This window comes from Zootoca vivipara, chromosome 2 (genome assembly GCF_963506605.1).
Source record: "Zootoca vivipara chromosome 2, rZooViv1.1, whole genome shotgun sequence".
NCBI lineage: Eukaryota > Metazoa > Chordata > Lepidosauria > Squamata > Lacertidae > Zootoca > Zootoca vivipara.
The window spans coordinates 102,354,454-102,376,590 of record NC_083277.1 but is presented as its reverse complement, the minus strand read 5'-3'; the positions used below and the strand labels follow the sequence as shown (position 1 = coordinate 102,376,590).

The 22,137-nt window shown below is 39.6% G+C and overlaps 1 protein-coding gene across 1 annotated transcript in view; it reads left to right on the top strand.

Moving 5' to 3' along the window:
* Nucleotides 1-22,137, top strand: part of GNA13 (G protein subunit alpha 13) — a 30,852-nt gene extending 8,715 nt beyond the window's left edge. The window contains exons 3-4 of the mRNA XM_035104036.2: nucleotides 15,947-15,997; nucleotides 17,695-22,137. Coding sequence (XP_034959927.1) covers nucleotides 15,947-15,997; nucleotides 17,695-18,270 — 627 coding nt within the window. The 3' untranslated portion in view covers nucleotides 18,271-22,137. The remainder of the gene's footprint in view (nucleotides 1-15,946; nucleotides 15,998-17,694) is intronic.

Below are 22,137 nucleotides of genomic sequence, written 5' to 3'. Positions count from 1 at the left end.
CCTCTACTTCCAGAATAGGATATATGCAATAATGGCTTGGATTTGAAGAAGCACGTGTAGAGCCCTGCTTACACAATGGGGCTTTCCTGCCCCATCTTCCACATTACAGCCCTTGAAAAGCTGCTCCTAAGGGTCAAAGGACCCTCCAGAATGGAATGGGATGGAATGTGTTGTGGGGAGCTGCAGAATCAATCAAGAGAGATGGGGATGACTTTCTGCTAATTTAAGTGCCTTTTTTGTTGGCAATATTGGATCCAAGCCAATGACAACAACAAGAGAAATAAGACTTAAATTCTTAGCATTTATATTTTAAGAAAAATAAATGGGCACGTATACGCAGAGTTTCTTTAGAACGTTTTCATTCAGGTTGTCAGTATTTTGGCAAACGCGGAAACAAAGAGAGGAATTCAACGTTGTGCTAATACAGGTGTTATTTTAGCTCAAGCATTTCTGCTTTCCCAGACTTCCCCTCTTCCCCTGCACACCGTTCTGGGGTTTTTCCCACCCCACCCAAGCCAATGCGGGGGAGGCCTGTCATGCCAGCGTGAGCCATTGCACTTCCTACCACTAGTGGAACTAGTTAACTGAATCCAGCCTCTAGTGACAAACTTTTATAGTTATCCAGTTCTTGTGACATAATTTAGTAGAAAGAAAGGTATTCCTTAGAATGCCTTAAATCATTAAAGCAAACCACTTCAAATCTCAGAAACCTCATTTAATTTTTGCGATGCTTTGTTGCAAGTGACAACTTTTTTTGTTTGTGTTTTTAACTAATTTGATTTATGTACTGTTTTAAGTAATACTTGCATCTTGGCTTTGGGGTATATGGGAGAGATGGGAAGGAAACATTAGTCAGTTTCACTTTTGATGCATACTCCAAGGTTTCCTGGCTTGATGAATGTTTGAACAGCGCACAACTGTCATTTCCTTCTCTCTCTCTCTCCTTCCCCCCTCCCTCTCCCTTCCACTTCCCCAAATAGAAATGTGAACATTAACACTTCAGAATTTGGCAATAGCCTGTTCTTTACAAAGTTCACATAGTCTAGTTGCATATAAAACCGCTTTGCTTTTATTGCCTGGGTATCATGGTGAGTTGCTTGGTATACTGTAGAATATAGCTCCACAAAAGTAGATGATTATACAGAGTAACTCTTAACTGGCATTTAAGCTTGCAAAATTGCTAGCTACTCTTCACCTTTTAAAGTCAAATTTGACTGCTTTTTTGTTGCTTTCCCCATGGAGTTGTACAGTGAGAACTTTGTTGTTGCAATACTTTCCACTGTCTGCTTTGCTTAGTTGTGGCTTCTTGCTAATGTAGAAGATCTGGACATGTGAAAATATTTGAAGTCAGCTGTACTTCTAACACCAAGTTTTGAATACAACTCTTGTGTTTGTTTTTTAAAAAATGTTTTACATATTACCGTAACCTGGAACATAAAAGTTAACTTAACTGCAGTTCTGGTATGAACATGGGAGTTCAGTTCAATCCTTATTCCATCAAAGTCATGAACGTCTCCCAGTAAATATTGCAGAAGAGTAAGAAAGTTAAGGTAGATGTAAGGCTGGCCTTTTTCAAAGAAAATTGGTAATAAAAGGCATGTTAAGAGTAAAGGCAGCTGAGAAAACCCCCTCCAAAATCCAAAAGGTTAGGCAATACCTTTCTTAGGGCCAACCAAAATGTTACAAAATATTGGCAAGCTGTCAGCTTCTCCAGAACTCTTCACCAGGCAAGATGTTAAAGCAGAAGGATGTGGGGGAGGATGAGGAAGAATAAAGAGCAAAAAAGTAAAAGAATTAAGCTGGGTGCCATATGGTCACCTTCTAAACTGTGTTCCAAGATGAAGACTGCAAACGGAATGTCTCTGCTAGGTACCTGTAATGCATGCTTGGGGAACCTTTGGCCACAATGCAGATTCAGGCTCGCTGGAGTCCTAATTTGACTTGCAAGGTCATTTTCTCACAGACGCGCCTACGTTCTCTACTCTCAATATCATATGACCTCAGATGTGGGGGAGATAAAAGTGTGCTTCAGATTCATTTCAAATTTGGCGCCTTGCTGGGTTGGGCTCTATTTGGAAGGCTCCTGAACTGAGAAGATTCCTACTACAAGCAAAGCTTGCATTGCACACTGAACTTAAATGCCCACCCATCACTGCGATTGGGGAACTGTCAGGAGCTGGCCGATGGACAGGATCCAGTTGTCCACCCCTGCATAAGCTATTCGTTTTGAAACAGAGTAGAACTTGGTTCTAAAGGGGACACTATTGTTATATTTGAGATCTCACATAGTGTGTGGAATATACTCCTAGCCTAGAGACTTTTTCATTCGATAAAACTGGTTGAATTGGGCTCCAGCCCATGAAAGTGTGTGCCTCAGTAAACCAGCTAGTCTTTAAAAAGCTACAAAACTTTTTTTTTTTAATGTGACATTGCTACCCCTTTCAATATAATCACGTTATGCATAGATCAAGGTAATGCTCTATTTAATTAACTTCCAGGCTTGCTATACAATGCTAATATTTTTTGTGTAGTTGTCTAATTCACGAGGCAATGCGAACTATTTTGAGATATGAATCATAGATCATGTTTCTTCAAGTTACAAGGGACTATTGTGTAAACATGTCATAACATTAAATAGGTTATACAAATATATATTTAGGTTTCAGATGACTCTCAAAGTAGATAATAGAAATCGACTGAATAGATGTAAACCATAAATTACACAATCGATGCATTAAATAAAAGATCTGCCATGAGGACATTTTGGCCGGAAACAAACATGCATAGTACTGTTTAGGTAGTGACTGTTGTTTGTAGAGGACGGTCTGCTTGCTTTCAATTTTACTGTTTTCTATTTGTTGTGCTTAGTAGGGTCTGTGTGCTAGCCTTTTATTCACTGCTTAACATGTTTGAGTACTAAATGAAGTACCTTGCAATATTTGGGTGATTTCTGCTACAGTGTGGAAAAATACGATATTTCTGACTGAAATCATTTGAGTCTCATGTGAAATTACTTCATGTCATGCAGAGCAGTTCCCGCATGGCACCTGTGCTTTAGAATGAATTGACATTACCATGGATCCTCATGTTACGTACCGTCCTCCTTATGAATGCCTCGGGTTACGAGCTCCACTAACCCGGTAGTAGATGCTCCCAGTTGCAAACTTTGCCTGGGATGCAAGCAGAAGTAGTGCGCCGATTGCACGGCAGCAGCGGGAGGCGCAATTAGCGAAAGCACGCCTCATGTTAAGAAGAGTTTTGGCTTAAGAATGGACCTCCGGAACGAGGTAGAAATTATCAGGAATGATCAGACTTTCTGGTTCATTTTGAAATCTGTGAAAACAGTTCCTTTTCATAAATTTTATTTATATTATTTAACATAGTTTTACAAAACAACCCCATGGCCAGGAACAATTAAAATATAAACAACAACAATAAAGAACAGATTAATATTTTTATTAGAGGCTGCTTAATTGGAAACCAGTGTACAGTAGAACCTCGGTTGTCGAACGCTTCGGAAGTCAAATGTTCCAGCTTTTGAACACCAACAACCCAGAAGTGAATGCTTCTGTTTTCAAACATGCCTCGGAAGTCGAACAGCTTCCAAGGCATGTTTCTCCGTTTTTTCAATAGATTTTGCTGACTGGAAATTGCGCCTTGGTTGTCAAACGTTTCAGAAGTCAAACAGTCTTCAGGAATGGATTACGTTCCACTGTACAGACATAATTCTGCCTCCAGAAGCACCCACAGATGGACATTCCTTAGGTGGGTGGCTCCATACCTGGAAGATAGGCAAATTACCCATTTTGGATGGGGTTGGAAATGTGGGCACTCCTAGATATATCTTTCCCACTAGAGGCCCAAGTGTTCTTTGTGGCCTTGACTGCCTTTTACCAGCTTGATGTGGTTCACCAGCTACAGATGTTTCTGGACAGGGACTGAAAGATCAGTGATAAGTGTGCTCTTAACTGCTGCCTTTTAACCATCAAAGCAGAGTCTTATCATACATCACTAAGACTGGAGATAAGCCTGTGCCTGCTTGTGCCTCATGTCAGGCAATTGAAAAGTAGGTTCCCCACCCACTTGTCAAAATTATCATCATTATTATTTATTAAATTTCTATGCTGCCTTTCATCACAGGGCAGTTTACAATATATAAACACAAAGATGCATAACATAACAAAGAAAAACAAAAATGGCATTCAGGGGTGGACAAGTTCTGGATCCGGTCCTCAGGGTTGAAAATGTTCCCCACCTCTGGTTTACAACAACTGAGCAATGTTGCATAGAGGTATTAGGACCCACCCACGCCCACCCCCCGGCAGATTAGGGGTCTGGTAGGGTAACTTGCAACAGCCCTGCATTGTTGTCCATTTTTATCCTCACATTGTACAGTAGATTGGACTGAGAGTAGTTTACAGCAACCCTACAGTGTAGTTCAGTGTTTTACTCCTATTGCAGAATGGACAGCTGTGCAAAGAGGCAGACTAGCCTACAGTATCCCTGCAATGTAGTCCACTGTTCACAGTGTCTTCACAAATCCCCTGTTCCTCTCAGGGCTCAGCAAAAGTGAATCAACTTAAATTGTTCCCCCTGGCCACCTTCCTGCCCATATGCAGCTCTCAGATACACACGCAACTGGAGGCAGACAGATTGTACTATGAAATGTTCAGTAAATCATTATTTGATATTTTAGCTTGAAGCACCTATCAAATATTTGAAACAAAAATAGTATTGTGTGACTGGAACGAATGTATTATCTGGTGGTAGGTACTAGTGTATTTGAGATTAAATTGTATAGATTCATGGGGCAAGTGACACAAGTATGAATTAATAGCTTTTTGTGATGGCAATGGCATAATCAGGTGACTGTGATGCTGATCTTCACTTTAGAAGTTTTTGAAGGGGTAGCATGTAAGAGGAAGGGAAAGATGTCTTGGAGTGGTGGCATCTTATTTCTAAAACAAAATAAAAAAATTCCTTCCAGTAGCACCATAGAGACCAACTAAGTTTGTCATTGGTATGTGTTTTTTATTTTGTTTCGACTACGGCAGACCAACCCGGCTACCTACCTGTAACTTCAGCTATTTTTGTACAAGATTATTAGCTAAAGGAATATTTAGTGGAATAGAAAAACCTTGCAAATAGTGTCTAACTGTAAATACAACTATACAGTATAAGCTAGTTGCATTTTAATTTTAAATTTGGAGTTAGAACAATTTGGATAAATCTAAATTGAATTAATTTGCTTCTGAATAGTTTTACACTGGATTATATTTGTTTAATTCCAGTGAGGCACAGTTTGTGTTTGAATAATGTTGTGGCTTCTTTGTAGATTTAGCATCTCTCTAAATAATTTGAATATTCTCTTAACATGTTCATACAATATTCAGAGCTTTGGATGCTCACATCTGTCATTTAACTGAAATTGGATGTAGAATTGGCCCCTTGGTCTGCTAACAACTTTGAAAGAGAATTGTCATTAAAACTAGTGCAAGGCCATTCCAGGAAGAATTAGAAAAGTGTCTTTCTTCTGAATCCTGTTTACGTCTGTGACGATGCTTGCAAGCCTTTGATCAGATTGTCAATGACAGGAAAAGGTGTGTATGGTTAGAATCTCTACAGTTTGTTTCTCTTTTTAGCATGAAAAGCAGTGGAGAGAAATGTTCATTATCCACATAAGCAATTGCAGCCGCGTGATTTGTCACTTTCCTATCTCTAGGTGAACACTGATTGGGAAACTGCCCCTGCTGTAGTGATAAATATGTTCAACTTTTGGCCAGTATGTTGTGTCAGTCTTGCTATCAGAGCAGTAAAGAATTTATAGTCCTTTAATTATAAAAGATATGGAGGACAAAAAACATGGAATGAATCCTCTGCAATGAAGGCTGAATTACTGGTGCTGTGCATCTAATGTTAAAGTGTTACCAGTACCAGCTTGCTTAAAGAATCATACTGGGTTAGGTTGTGTGTAGCTATGTCACTATCTCTTTTTTTCTTCTTCAAATAATTTTAATTCGTTTTTTAAAAAAACAAAATAGAAAAATACAAAAAACATAAAAAATAGCCAAAAAAAACCCAACAAATACTACAAAACATATGACTAGGTTCTTGACATTGCAGACTTCCTCACCTCTCCCTCAATGAGTTCCTTTTTGTAACCAAATTAAGCAGTTTTCATTTATATCTTAATATCTTAACTTACACTTAAATCATATCTAATTTCATGGTCACTCACTAATAACTTTAATAATATCATTCCCACGTTAATCAATTATCTTAATTCTACAAAAGAACAACTAAACCCCTAAACTTTTAGTTCTCCCCGAAGCCTATTTTTCATTCCCAAAAATATTCATATAAACAAATATTACTACAGCTAATCAAAAATAAACATTTAGATCTAGTTCAGCCCCCTCCCCTTCCCTTGGAATCAGTATCTCCCGAAGAATCAGCCAGCTCCTTATATCATTCCAGATTCGGACCATTTTAATCCATCAGGAAAAAAATCATATATTATAAACTTTCACCCCACATGCACTCTAACCCATTCCAACCACTGCTCTGCCCCCTTCATCTCCTGCTGTCTCCCCAATTCTTTAACTATTTCCCAATTCCATCCAGTTATGTATCCATATTTCATCCCTCTTCCATTTTCCATTCCCCTCAAACTCTGTCCCCAGCATGCAACCTGCCCCCCCCTCACTGGGCGGACAACATTCCATGCTGGTTCTTCTTCAATTGTATTTTGGGACAAGCATGGATCCTGCTCCTCCCCTAGCTATGTCACTGTCTCAATGGCACTAAGGAAAATACCATAAAAGTAAGGCCTGAATTGCTTTTAGCACTAGAAAAGATGAAGCTGGAGAGGGGGAAAGGGTTGTGCATGTAAACAACTGGCATGAGAGCTTACCAGCCTGTCTTTGAATAGCTATGTATAGTGTTGATCTAATCAGTTGGGAACCAGTGTAGAAACAACAAGATAGCCAACCTCAGAAATGCTCATGGCTGTGTAGCTATATTTCAATGAACGTTTTGTTTTTGTATGTCTTCAATGCTCAAGTTTTATGTGATGATGCCAGACCCGTTTGTTTAAACCTGCTTCTGACCTAGTGAGGTACAAAGCTTGGGGTGTTCGATTTCCAGAATTCCTTTTCTCCTGTAAAGGACGCTGAACCTGGAGATAAGAAAAGAACTTATGAAGGATGACTTGCAAAGAGCATGCAAGAAAGGTTCAGCTTCCATTCTCTGTGTTCCCCTGTGAACCTAGGTGGCTGAATGGGGACCTGAACACTGATTCTCCCTGTCCAAGTTCAATACTTGATCCGCTGCTTGTCACTAGGAGTTAGCTTTCACCCTTATTAAGAGGCTGCATTTCGCCTGTTGGAATATTTCTGGATTTAAACTTTTGCAGTGCTCTCTCCTCTGATCTCATAGAAGTAGATATAAATTAGGACATGAAGAAGTTGCTTCACTGTGTTTTTTAGCCCAAGCAGGAAATGCGGGCCATACAGAGAAAAAAAAGGATGTCAGGTTTTCAGAGAGAAAGCATCTAGTGGTGGAAAGACATGAAAAACAGTTTGCTAAATGCAGCAGGCCTTTCATATGAGTAGCTTATACTTCTCAAATGCTTTATTTGCCTGCTTTTCCTTTTAGTTTTCTCCAGAATTTTATATAGATGTTGAAGTCGGCACTTGAAATGGACTGGAAGGCTAACTGGAGAATGGGGCTTCAGGAAAACGATGAAGGAAATAAGAAACTGCAGCAAAAGCAGAATCCGAAGAAAACCCTGAAGGTTGTGGGGGTGGGGCAGGAAGGAAGATGAGTCAAAAGACAAGGTGGACAAAGTAGGCTGTGGACTAACAAGGAGGGCATGAAGAATCAGTGGTGGAGGCACAGAACTGAGGAACCAAGAAGAAAGCTGTCAGAGGCAAAACTAAATTAGGGGCTATGAATTATAAGCAGTATGGAAATAAACAGGTGAGGGAAGAGGGGCATATGCGGCCCAGGAAACCAAGGGCTATAGCAGGGGTCAGCAAACTTTTTCAGCAGGGGGCGGGTCCACTGTCCCTCAGACATTGTAGGGGGCCGGACTATATTTTGAAAAAAATATATGAACGAATTCCTATGCCCCACAGATAACCCAGATGGTGAATTTTAAATAAAAGGACACATTCTACTCATGTAAAAACATGCTGATTCCCGGACCGTCCGCGAGCCGGATTTAGAAGGTGATTGGGCCGTATCCGGTCCCCGGGCCTTAGTTTGGGGGACCCTGGGCTATAGGGTTGTAGACCCTGAAAGTGGTGGTTTGGCAGTCATGGTTTCACCTTTGTCTACAGCATTTTGACCCTAGCAATGGGGTGAAAGAATGGGAGCTAGAAATTGGTGGGTATCAGGTGGGTGCTGAATTTTACTTAGTCATTAGCACATACTACAAAGGCTTTTCGTATTGTGCATTTTCATTGTGAATGTTTCGGTAAGCTGTGGAGGAAAACTCTGTAAGTGTTGATTTGTTATCCGTGAGCTGTCTGGCTGTGTTACTGAGACATGGCTGGATATTGAGGGAGGTGTGAACCTCTCCCAGATGCCCAAGATAGTGGATGTAGCACCAAGCATAACCTGAGGGGCGGGATGTATGGCTTTGATCTCTGGACAGCATCTGCCTGATCAGATGCCCTATTCAGCAGTTGGCCAGTTCTGTACCTATTGTTCTTCTGCCCACATCACCCTATTTGAACTGATACAAGTGGTCTTCTTGAGTGTGTTATTGAAGACTCCAAGGTGATGGGGTTGGGGACTTTAATGTCCATGCTTAGGGTACCTTGTCAGGAGGACCTTGGAATTTCTTGGCTTGTGCAGTTGGAGGATGTGGATAAGCTTCTTAGCTAATTGAATCCCAACATGTATACTCTGGATCCTTGACCATTGTGGCTATTGAAATCAGCAATAGAACTGGGCAGGAGATAAAGGTAGTGAATATTTCACAGAAAAAGGTGTGGTTCCTATCGTTCTGGAGGTGGTGGTTGAATTCATTAAATACAGTAAATCTTTATTTAATCCACAAACCTTGAACTAGCCTCCAGTTGCTAATATTTCATTATTAGTCATGGTATTAGAACATATGATGGCTTCCCTACTTGACATGCTGGTGCTGTTTATTTGGATCTGTTTCAGTCTCTCTTCATACCTTAGTTTGGGTAAGAACAGTCTCTGTGTCAGGGAATAGATTGGGTGGGGCAGAGGGGATGTGATCCTGTTGGTTCTTCTGTGGCTTTCAATACCATTGACCATGGTATTATTCTGGCCAGTTTCTCAGGATGATGGGAGGTATGGTCCGAAATATCTGGAGGGCACTAAGTTGGGGAAGACTGGATTAAAGTATTGCTTTGTTTTAACAGTGCTTCAAAAAATAAAAATAAAACCAACAACAACAACACTGACAAATGTTTGACCTATCACTCAGCTAAATCTTTGTTGACTAGCCAAATGCCCAACTCCAGTGCCAGATCACATAATGAAATTCATAGTCATACCCTTTTCCACTTTTACTCGCAAGCTTTAATCCCTCATTGGATAGCACAGAGTAACTAGCAAAGAGTCATAGAACCTTGTTCCAATGTCTGTTTTGTAACTATTTTATTCTGGTATAGGGCTTAAAAAATAAATAAAAATCTGTGCAGTGTACAGGAAATGCTAAAAAGAGGAATTGGAGTAGCCTAAGCAGAAGTAGCATGATAATTGTTAATGACTTACTGACGTTCTTCCTGGAGGGGTGCAACACCCCAAGGTGGTCAGCTGTGTGAGTAAAATGATATCCTCTCTGAAGGCTAAATCTGCTATCACCTTATATATTATGCATTAAGAGTTTAAAAAGCTAAACCAAGTATTTTGATATGTTGGCTAATGGTTAGCTATGTGTGTAGCAACTTAAATACGAAGGAAGACCGTTTTTAATTGTATCAAAATAATAATTGGCACAAAACACTGAAAGTTTGAGGAAGCTTTCAGGTCCTTTGAATAATTGATGGATCACAAACAATATATTCTAATTTTGAAGAGCAGTTAGTTCAGTGGATGTGATGTTTAACATTTAGCCTGCTGTCAGATCCACGAAGCCTAGCTCTTTGGGGCACTATTAAATACAAAAAATGCATTGCTCATCAAAGTGCTAAATCTAGTGCTAGTATGTATGACTGTATTGTTTGTTTGTTGTTATTTAGTAACTTTAGATCCCTTCTGAGGATCACAGGGCAGTTTACAACATAAAAACACAAGAATACATAGTAACAAATAAAAACAATTGCATTTGAAGAGGATGGGAGGAAGATATGGGACAGCTTGACTTTGAGAACTGGTGGTACTAGGAGACCAAGGCTGGGTGTGACAAGTAACACATGTTGCATCGGGCAACTTAATTGTGCTGTTAAGTTGCAAGGGACCTTTTCCTAGAAGCCTTTTTGGACATTCAGCTCTCTCATTTGTGAGTAATTCCGACTGCCTTGCCTGCATGCAGTAGGGCACATTGGTTTATAGTGCACAGATAGTTACCGCTGTTGTGTTTGCAAACTGAAACTGGATTCTGTGACTAATTTGCCAGATGTCTGACTCAGATGGAAATAGGCTAGGCTTCTGTAAATGAATACAACATTTAAGGAGAAAATACTGATTTTGCTTTGGATGTGTCATCAAGTTCTAGGTTAAGTGTTTCCTTTCTTACAGTTCATCATAAACCAGCACTTGTCTAACTGTACTAAAATGTTTGCTTAAACTTTCTTCAATTGATCACAAGACTACGTGGAGAACCACATGCTATCTAAATACAGCCTCTCTGAAAATGGAATACTTGCTGTTTATGAATCAGTGTATTTAACAGTGAGCATCTGTAGATTACTCAGATCTTTCAGTTGAAAAAAAGACCAGGCTTTGTAGCTGAGTTTGGCCCTGGATAAGGCTGATGAATTCAACAAGAGAGCAGATGTTCCATGAGCATTCAGAGACACTGGCTGAAGGCCAGGAAAATGACAGAGGGCCTTTTTAAACTTTGTACACCAGTGTTGTTAAGCTTCTTTGCCATCTTAGTGTACAGAAATCCATACAATGTTCAGTTACAAGGTTGGGTTGGGGGAATCTCTATTTGTAACTTTGTGGAAACATCCAAGCTCAAATATCAGTGGTCACAAGTCTGTTTGATTTAGAGAGTTAACACTTGGCTACTGATAGCTTCTGACTGTACAAGGAAACTGATGGCATGCATGTTTTTATACTTTTCATCTTGACATGTTCTGTGATGGTTTAACATGGGATATTTGGTTGCTCTGTGCCCAATTTGAGAGTAGCCCCTCCTTCATATATTTTTGGCATTATTCACAAAGCAAATTCACAACCAGTGCAGATCTTTCTGGACTAGTGTAAAACATGTCTGGTCAGAGCTGGCCATTAGCAACTTGGTTGTGCATTCTGCACAAGCTGCAGCATCCAAATACTCTTCAAGAGCAGCCCTACATAGAGTGCATTACAATAGTTAAGTCTGATATTCAATAAAATACACAGTGGATTTGCGCAAAAACCTGGAAGAGCAAGTCCTTTGGTATTCTGAAATTTTGATGCTGGTAGAACATGGTTTGCTATGTGGTTGAAAAATTCATCATTTAATGCATTGTTGGTTATAAGAAACCTCAGTGCAGTTTCCTCTTTCACCACAGAGTTCTTTTTGACCTCAAGCAAATTACTGAGTGATTGATCTCTTCCTCTTTAAAGGTGCAGATGAAATTTATCACAATCTATAATTTAGGAATCGTTAAAAGCATAGTCTAAAACATAAAAACATAGCCTTGCGTATATCTACTAAAAAGTAAGTTCCACTGAGTTCAGTGGGATTTGCTACCAGGTAAGTGTGTTCAGGGGATGCGGGTGGTGCTGTGGGTTAAACCACAGAGCCTAGGGCTTGTCAATCAGAAAGTCGGCAGTTCAAATAGTGAACTGCAAACTTACTCTGATGCTGAGTATGTCATGGAAATTTCTGGACAGTGGATCAGTTGTTGTTTAATCATTTAGTCGTGTCTGACTTTTCGTGACCCCATGGACTAGAGCATGCCAGGCACTCCTGTCTTCCACTGCCTCACACAGTTTGGTCAAATTCATGTTAGTAGCGTCAAGAACACTGTCCAACCTTCTCGTCCCCTGTTGTCCCCTTCTCCTTGTGCCCTCCATCTTTCCCAACATCAGGGTCTCTTCCAGGGAGTCTTCTCTTCTCATGAGGTGGCCAAAGTATTGGAGCCTCAGCTTCAGGATCTGTCCTTCCAGTGAGCACTCAGGGCTGATTTCCTTCAGAATGGAGAGGTTTGATCTTCTTGCAGTCCATGGGACTCTCAAGAGTCTCCTGCAGCACCATAATTCAAAAGCATCAATTCTTCAGCGATCAGCCTTCTTTATGGTCCAGCTCTCACTTCCATACATCACTACTGGGAATCTGGGAATGGATTCACTGCACAGTGGATAACCCCTTAGAATAAGCACAGATTTGAGAAAGTGAAATGCAAGCAAGCACACTGTATTTCCCAATAAATTATTCTGAATGAGTACTGTAACACCTATAATTCTAATTGTTTTATTGTGGCAACAGTTTGCTTCCATTGGATACTTCAGGTATCTTGGTAAGGTGGCCAGTACACATTCATATAGATTTAAAGTCTAATAAAACAGGGTGTGAGATTACAGCATAGACCCTGATTAAAATAACTCTCAGATTAAAAGATGGTGAAGGACGACGAAGTTCATGCAAGTCGTGAATGGACCCTGAAATGTTTCCAGGAGATGTGCTGAGTGCTGCCTTGCTGCACCATACTAGCTGTATTTATGATTTCTTCCCCCTCCCCACTGCTAAGTGTTATATGACACAATTGCAATTACACAATGCTGTGCAGAACAACGTAGAAGTAAAGCTGAGTGTCATCAGTGTAGTGATGACACTTCAACCTCATACCTCTGGATGACTTTCCCCAACAGTTTGGAAGCCAATATTTATTCCACATATTCTTTGAGTGAAAGATGCATATGAGCCTCAGGTTTGTCCCATATCTACCCTGTATGTAGTTTATGCAATGTGAAAAGATGTCCTTGGCTGGAACTTCGTTTTCTACGAGATCCTGTTAAAGACTCTGATAGTAAGGAGATGGCCTGGAATATTGGCAGCATAATTTGTCCTTAACATAGTCAGACATCTCTACTCTAGCTGTCTCACCTTCTGAGACAGTGGACCATTCAGGGTTATCTGATTTGCTAATTTTGAGCAATAGCTATACTATCGCTCAAGGTTTCAGGTTGTCATCAGTTGGTAGTTCTTAGCATCTGCATTACTTCAAGTTGCACAGGCCTGTGGTGCTTTCTGCAAAGGGCTGCTTTGTTTTTCTTTCACTTCAAATCTGTATCAAGATTAGTACTCGCCTCCCGAAATCAATGTTGGCCATTCCTCTTCTATACTTGCAAAATTGCACTCTTCCTATTTTGTTATTTAAGTGGACTCCCGTTATTTTAGATTAAGCAACCATTGCATACTTTTCACATTGGCAAACAGGAATGCTTTGTGCAACACAAGTCTGGTGGGACATTTACATTAGCAGGATTGTAACTTCTGACACAAGATTTCTCAGGCTAAATCCTACTTCATTAGGTGCAAGAAATGCTTACCTTCCAAGTTCCGGACTGCAGAATCCGGGACCGGCAGCCATTTTACACCGGAAGTTGCGTCGATGTAACTTCCGGTGTTGCTTTGCCCTTCTATGGGCACCCAAAATGGCCGCCGCCGGCTTCAAAAGTCGCTTGTACGCATGTCAGGAAGTGTGCTGACGCAACTTCCGGTGTTGCTTCGCCCATCTATGGGCACCAAAATGGCCGCCGCCAACACCGAAAGTCACGTCTATGCACTTCCGGACATGCGTAAATGCGACTTTTGAAGCTGGCGGCGGCCATTTTTGGTGCCCATAGAAGGGCAAATCAGAAAGAAAAAAAATAATGGAGAAAAACGGGAGGCAAAGTGATACGGGGGACCACCGGGAAAAGGTAAGTAAAAAAGGGGTTTTCCCGGGGAAAACGGGAGACTTGGCAGCTATGAAGAAATGTGACCCTGAGTCAGGAGACTGGTTTTATATATATATATACAGGTACAGGAAATATACAATTCATTAGTGAGGCCAAATGGTCATGAAATGTGAGATATATGCAAGAGCCCATTCACATTGGCAGTGATTGATAGCAATGATTACTGTACACATAAGATGGAAAAGGAGAGAAAGTGAGAGAGGGACTGTGTGGGAGAAAGGGAACAGGGAAAAGGGAGTGGCTAAAAGAGGGAAAGAGAATCTTTGAAAATCTTCCAATTGAGGATAAACATTTATACATCTAATTGAGTGCATGTTTACACCACAGTAAATCTTCATGCTTACAGTTCCTCAAGATTCTTTTTTTACGTCAGGAGAATGACACGGTTATCCTTCCAGAATTTCACTGTTCACAGTGATTATTACATGCATCAGCCCCAGTTGCACTAAATGCATATTTGTTTCTTATTATGAAAACCTGATTTGACCAAATTAAAATCTAAAGCCTGAAGATATGCTGTGTGCATTTTGTGAGTACTAGCAGGATTGTCACCATAAAGGGGGCTGTGAGAAACAAGAGTGGTATGTTGATGATTTTCTTTTCTTTTTGTCTTTGAGTTCAATCTTATGGACTGGTGCTTTCTGGAGTAGTATTCTTGTGTTCTGCTTTATTGTGATGGTTTTTTAATAAATTATTTGGGCATATTTGTTTTATTGCTTTAAACTGCTCTAGGTTCTTTTTAAGGGGAAATATGGAGTAAATGTTTTTGGATGAGAAAAATGTTTTTAGATTTAAAAAGAGCATGCTTGGGCGTTTTCTGAGATTTGCAGGAAAAAAGTAAACTTTGAAAAAATGAAAACATAAGGGAACAAAAAAGCCAAACATCCAATGAGAACCGCAAATACTGGGGTGTGGAGGATAACAGAGTGCAGTGCTCTTCTTGGAGAGAATGGCTGCATAAAATGGTGAATAAGAGCACATATTTTAAGAGAAGTGGGGTACGCTGCAGCATTTATGTTGCAGGACATGTTGGCTTATTCTAATAGCAATTGTGTTTTCTAGGAATCGCACTGTGCTAGTCCCAGTACTATAGGCCAGTTGTAATTTTTCTGGAACCTGCCATACATAACAAAGCATTTCACTGCTTGTACTTAAGGAATATCGGGTTGAAGGCTACTGGGCCAAATTATAGGGTCTGCCCCCACCCCCCAATGGTGAGCCATCTCTGGCTTTTGCCAGCAATATTAACTTTCTGTATGCATGGAAAGGTAATTTGAAATGTTGTGCGTTTTTCAAAACTTTCTTTAAAAGTTTATGGTGAATGTGGCAGGAGTTATATTCCAGCATTCTCTGTTATTAGTGACTCCTTGAAATTTGGATTGCTGCTTGCTACAGCCAGCTGTATTTATTGAAATAAAATCTTTATGTGCATGTAACTCCTATGAATGTCAATGTATCAATCTTCCCCCTTTAAACAGATGAGCAGCAAATTTGTGCAGACAAATTATGCAGAAGTTCAGAAATCATTGTCACACTTGGAGTCATTTCCCCATCTTCACCTCCTTGAAAGCAAAATTTCTAAACAGTTACCTTGCACACCCTGATCCCATGTACATTGGTCCCAATCCAGGAGTGTTCAGAATGCTTAAATTCCCCGGAATCAATATGATTTGCCCTATGATAGATTGTGGCCATTGAGTTGCTGCAAGTCCCACAGATCTTAGTGGCATTTGCTTTCAAGCAAGTGTGTTTGGGAATGGGGTGCAATATACCTGCTTTATCTAATTTGCATTAAATAGTTGTAATCATATGAAAAGCAATTAACTGTACAATTCCTTCATTTTAGGGGGAATCTGTGAAATATTTTCTGGATAACTTGGATAAACTTGGAGAACAAGTAAGTGTAACTTCATTGATTTTAAAGCAGTCTGGTATGTTTGGAATGTTTTTATTTTTATTTTACAGCTTGTAACAGTTGAAAGTTAATTTATATTGCAAATTAAAAGTGAGAAAATATGCCAACATACTGTTATGTGGTGTTTGTGTTCAGTAATCATTGGCGTCCTCTACCAAGCTTCCTCCATTGACTCAGAGTGCTATGGTTGATGCTAATAGTGTTCTTTGTCTGCTCAAATTGCATGTTGCCCAGTTCTTGGGAAACTCTAAAATACAGTAAAGCAAATAACAGTGTCTTCAGGGCCACAGTTTCCATCAGGATTATATAATTGTTTATAAACTCCAAAGGCATACAAAAAAGGTGGAAGCTAACACAGGCCTTAGCTTAGTGTTATGAGCAAACCAGTGCTCATGGCTTGTTTTATCTCTAAACATTAATGGGTAAGCAAGGAACAAAGCCTGACTTCTGTTTATGATTTGTTTGGAGAGAAACAAACTACCAATGCAGGTTTGCATGTTAACACTAAGCCTAGGTTTCATAGTTTGTTTTTCCACATCTCTAGGCTGGATGGAAGGATGAACCAGGAGCAATTTGAGCAGTGTGCTTTAGCACATTGCTTATTCACTGCAAGCCATGGCTTACTGCTTAACCGTGATGTGCAAATTGAGCCATAATCACTTTTCAGCCGGACTGTTCTGTTTTAAGTTGTGTTGATTGATATTGTGTAGCGGTAGTGAGCCCGTTGAATCGGGCTTTAGGCCCCACCAGCAGCGAAGTCGTGACAAGCGTCTTGGGAAGGAGGGGAAGCTCCCAGCATTTCTCAATCTATCTTGCCTTCATATCAAGCAGCACACGCCTTTCTTCAGCTCCTGTGTTTGTCTTCCACATTCTTCTGCTTGTTAAGCAGCATTATTCTGGGCTTAGATGTCTGCTTCTGAAAGATAAAGATCCCAAACTTGAACTACATTATCCAGAGAAGAAATAGCATTGCAAATCTGCATAGCCAAAAAGACTGAAAAGAAGCAAGCTGTGTCCTTTTCTGTCCATAAAGCTCTTCTGTGTTTCTTTTCTTGATCAGAACAAACCAGCTAGGATATATTAGCATTTTAATTCTGCTTTGCAGAAAATGCTCCTGTTAGAAATCTTCAAGATGACAAGGTAGAATTTGATCAGTCTCCACAGGGAAGAATTATATTTTCTCTCTCAAGTGCATTGTAGGGGGTTTAAGTAGATGACCCTGAGAGTCCCTTCCAACTTTAAATTCTATGATTTTAAGTTTGGGGGGGCTTTATTTAATGTTCAGGCACACACTATAAGTTACTTAATAATATACCTAACTTTTGCAGAGTGTTAGAAATTAGGTAAGTGCTTTCCTGAATAAAACACAATCATAGGCAAATAGTTCTCTCCCTGCCCCCAATAGTTTCTTTTTCTGCTTTCTGAAACCATACATTTGTCCCCGAAAACTTTTTGATCAATTAAATGAGATAAACTTAGAATGGTATCATTCTCATTATACTTTTGGCACTGGGTTGTACACGCAACTACTGAGTTTTGTTTTGTTTTTAAAAAACACACATTTAGATAACAAAGGATGATAAAATCTTTTCTGTTTCAAACATTCCAGGGCAGTTCATTTTAATGTTCAGTACCATTCACAGTGCCTTCATTAACTTTGGCGTTTTTTTGTTTCTTAGGACTATCTTCCCTCCCAGCAAGATATTCTACTGGCACGAAGACCTACAAAAGGGATTCATGAGTATGATTTTGAGATTAAAAATGTTCCCTTCAAGATGGTTGATGTAGGTGGCCAAAGATCAGAGCGAAAACGTTGGTTTGAATGCTTTGACAGCGTCACTTCTATATTGTTCCTGGTTTCATCGAGTGAATTCGACCAGGTACTTATGGAGGATCGACTAACAAATCGCCTTACAGAATCCCTGAACATTTTTGAAACTATAGTCAACAACCGGGTTTTCAGCAATGTCTCCATAATCCTCTTCCTAAACAAGACAGACTTACTTGAGGAAAAAGTGCAAAAAGTGAGCATCAAAGACTATTTCCCAGAGTTTGAAGGGGATCCCCACAACTTAGCAGACGTCCAAAAATTCCTGGTGGATTGTTTTCGCACGAAACGCCGGGACCAGCAGCAGCAGAAGCCCTTGTACAACCACTTTACCACTGCTATTAATACAGAAAATATCCGCCTGGTATTCCGTGATGTAAAGGATACCATCCTTCATGACAACCTCAAGCAGCTCATGCTACAGTGATGCGCAGCAACAACAACAAAAAACTTTGATTTGTGATAATAGTTTACAGCAGGAGTTGGAAAAAGGTCTTGTCCGACCTCATGATGTGTGGGTAAAGCTGCTGCTGTTCCAGTTAATTGCCAACTTCTCTCAAAATTCAGGCTTAAATCTTTTCCGCTGTATCTCTGTCTTGAAAGAGTTTTCATTTCTTAACAGACCTCAACTTTTTAAAAACTAACTCACAAGTTTTAACCTCTTCCCTCTTTTCAGCCTGACGAAGCCTGTACTCCAATAACAAGTAACTTGTAGACATGCAGTTTAAAGAATTTACTTCGGAAACTTGATAAGTTTGGCATGTGAAAGGGCTATAGAAGAGATTTGTATAACTCTGGACTGCTCTCCAAGCTTGGCCAACCACCACCATCAGTTCATTGTGGCAAATAGCTCCAACCTGTCAAATAATTAAGCTGTCTTTGAAGTTTACAAATGCATTTTTGCTTCCATGCCAATATAGGATGTTCGCCAAATGGTACCAGAAAGGAGGTCCACTACCAGTGAATTTTGTAATCAAAAAGAATCATGCCAAGGGACTTCTGATCTTAATTGGTCATTGTTAGATCATGTGGTTTGACAATAAAATCTATGCTTTAAGTTTGGAACTAACTAGCTTAAATCACACAGCTGTTTGCAGCTTTAGGTGTCTGCCAGTTGCTGTGAATTAACTGTTTTAAGAATGTTCCTTGAGAATTTTTGTTGTTGTTGTTCAGTTAGCTCATACATTATGGTTTGGATCAGGCACCCCCAAACTTCGGCCCTCCAGATGTTTTGGACTACAATTCCCATCTTCCCCAACCACTGGTCCTGTTAGCTAGGGATCATGGGAGTTGTAGGCCAAAACAGCTGGAGGGCCGCAGTTTGGGGATTCCTGGTTTGGATGATGGAGGAAACCGAGCAAGAGATTTGTTTCTGTTAAGCAGCAGCAGTGTTTATAGATGTCAGGTGTATCTATAGTGTTGACAATACTGAGAATGCACATAACTGTATTAATATACAGGACTGAATATTATATTGCTGGCCAAAAAGGCAGAAAGTGATTATCAAAAATTATAAGGGAACTGAATGATAACCTTGAAATGCCATATTGCAAGACACTGAAATTTTAAAAGGCCTCCACTTTCCACCTCAGCTGCTGCACACCTCAATAACTCAGCCTTGTAAACACCCCATTCACTGAAAACACAACAGTTTTGTGGAACTAACTGCCTTTTTTCATCTCAATTCTGAGGAAGCTAGTGACATTTTCGATTTCTCAGGTGTTGGTTTAAAAGCCCATATACTACTAGTTACTCTGGATTGCCAAGTTAAACTTCATCTTACTATGCTATGCTTTAAAGGGAACATCTACGAAAGCAATGGATACTTAATGCCTGATCTAACGCTTTACTCTCATAAATGTTTTAATGGTTAACATGATCAGAGATTAGCAGCACGGTTCCCCCCTTTTTTGTTACACAGGCCAAATTTGATGCATTGCTATTGCAATTCCGTAATCTTTGTGGAAGGAAGTCAGCAAAATCCATAGGTTTGAAACCGATTTAGTTTTGCTGTCTAGATCCAGGTAACTTGAGAGCTCGTGCCAATTAAGTGCTTTAATAGAACAGGCTCAGTGTGGAATAGTGAGCCTATTACAGCATCAGAAAACACTGTTAATTGATGCAGAATCCTTTAACCTAAAGTGCCTCTTAATTGCTTTTCCTTGCCTTAACACAAATGCCAATGTTTCAGATTGTGGCCTTTTGTGGGGTGGGGTGGGGACTCCATTGCCACGTTAAACTTAGCTACTGCACAGAGATGTTGCATATTTGCTAGAAAATACTAAAAGTGAAAATGAAACCACCCACTCAGATATTCTGAAGTGTAACAGTATAGGTGTAGGTGTTCTGGGGATAATATTTCTCCCACTCCTGTGTTCTTTCAGGAGTCAATCAAAATTGGTATGCAAAGTGCTTTTTGCTAGTCTTCTAAGTAATATATAGTTAAGGGCAGTATTTGTTTTTAAATGTGTTAACAAATCATGATTTATGTGGAACTACAAGCAAATAGGAAGAAACAAAATGGTTTCATTGGCTCAGTTTTATAATATTTCTTAAAGTGTGTTGTGCACAAATTTTCCATTGTACTCCAGAAAATTGCTAGAAGTGGAGAGATTTGGAGTATTCGGCTTTTTTAACCAAAAGGAGACATTTGAGGGTGGGGCTGCAAATTTACTTAAGGGAACTGGGGAGGAGGGGGGTGGTCCTTTCCCCGCTGGCAGCTTTCCCACTCAGACTCACACATACACAGCTGCTTTTCCTCCACAGCTCGGTGGTGGGGGTGTAATTTTGATAGGAAAATTAGCTAGAGGGGAAAGAGTGAAGCAGACCGTGGCTATTCATCTGCTTAACCTTCCATGGCAACTTCAAAAAAAAATCATGGGAAAGATACACACAACTGTGTGTCACGTCTAGTTTGGTAAAGCCTTACATTTTCAGACGTAACTTTCAAATACAGGGCTGGTTTGTAAGAACACTTTTTCTCAAGTGTCCCTTATCAAAATGCTTCCAATAAATGTGTTCTGCAAATTCCGGGATTTGTATTTTAGTAAAATAAGAGGTTTTATTTTCCTTCTAACCTCCGTGGAATAAACATGGAGTGATCTTGCATACAATATTTTAGACTGTAACAAAATTCATTGTTTTAAAGTCTGAAATAAAACATTTAATGTCAAAATTATTTTAAAATTTCAGTAGAAAAATTAAGGCAACTGATCTTTTTAAACAACAAAAAACTGGTTTTAACTTTAGCCTCATGCCTTATTTTGGAGTAGCACAGTATAAACAGCCACTTTTTAAAGCTAAAAAAACAACAACCCTTTTTTCACTGAATTGCAAGATTCATTGCTCCATTCTCAGGCTTCTTGAAAAGTTCACTGTGGTGTGGGAGAGCAGTTTGAAGAACCCAAAAACTGGGGGGAGACTTTGAAAACAGCCTTTGAAGACAAGGTGATGGTTGCACACTCTCAAGATGCTTTTCACTTAAACCAAATATGATTTTCTTGTAAGATTATTTGGAAACTTATCTTAAGAAGAAGCCTAGGTTGAATCCAGACTTGGTCATAGTTGGAAAACTATGGGACTCTTCCCATAATGATTTCAGTGGATCTGTTCTAACCATGACTAAGTCCACATCCAATTCATTGCCACCAAATTCTTGCTTGAGCCCTTGATTAGATTTTCTTTGTGCTAGAGTCAACTGCACAAAGACCAGGTTTTTTTTAATAGGCCTTTTTCTGGTACCACAACAAAGACATCCCTAAGACCAGACTTGTAAAGATGACACAGCATTGTAATACTGCCATTTGCAGTTTTCTTTTATCTCGTACTTGAAAGCAAATATTGCCACTTATTTAAAACTGCTTTCCCATTCTTCAAGAGCATTGAGAGCTTACATTCTAGAAACCTTTTCTCTAAAAAATATATTTGGTAACAACCTCACATAATATTTATCTAATGAAACCAGGATTTGTATTAGCTTTGTATAAATGTGGGGTGTTTTGTGGCTTTACATTTTTTTTTATATGTGTAACTTTTGTAACTTTCCAGGGACTAAGAGAATCTGCTACTTTGTAAAGAAAAAAAGAATCCCTCTTGCCTTAGTTCAGCATCAGCAATAAATTATTTCTAAAGAAGGTCTTAAAGGCATAATTTTAAAATGGTTCGGTTACTAATAGACAAAAGCCTCTTTTAGATGTACGTTGCTCTCTGTACATACATTGCAGGTGTTCCAACTATTAATATTTGCCTTATGTAAATTACTGACGGTAAATAAACAATATACATCCTCACTGTG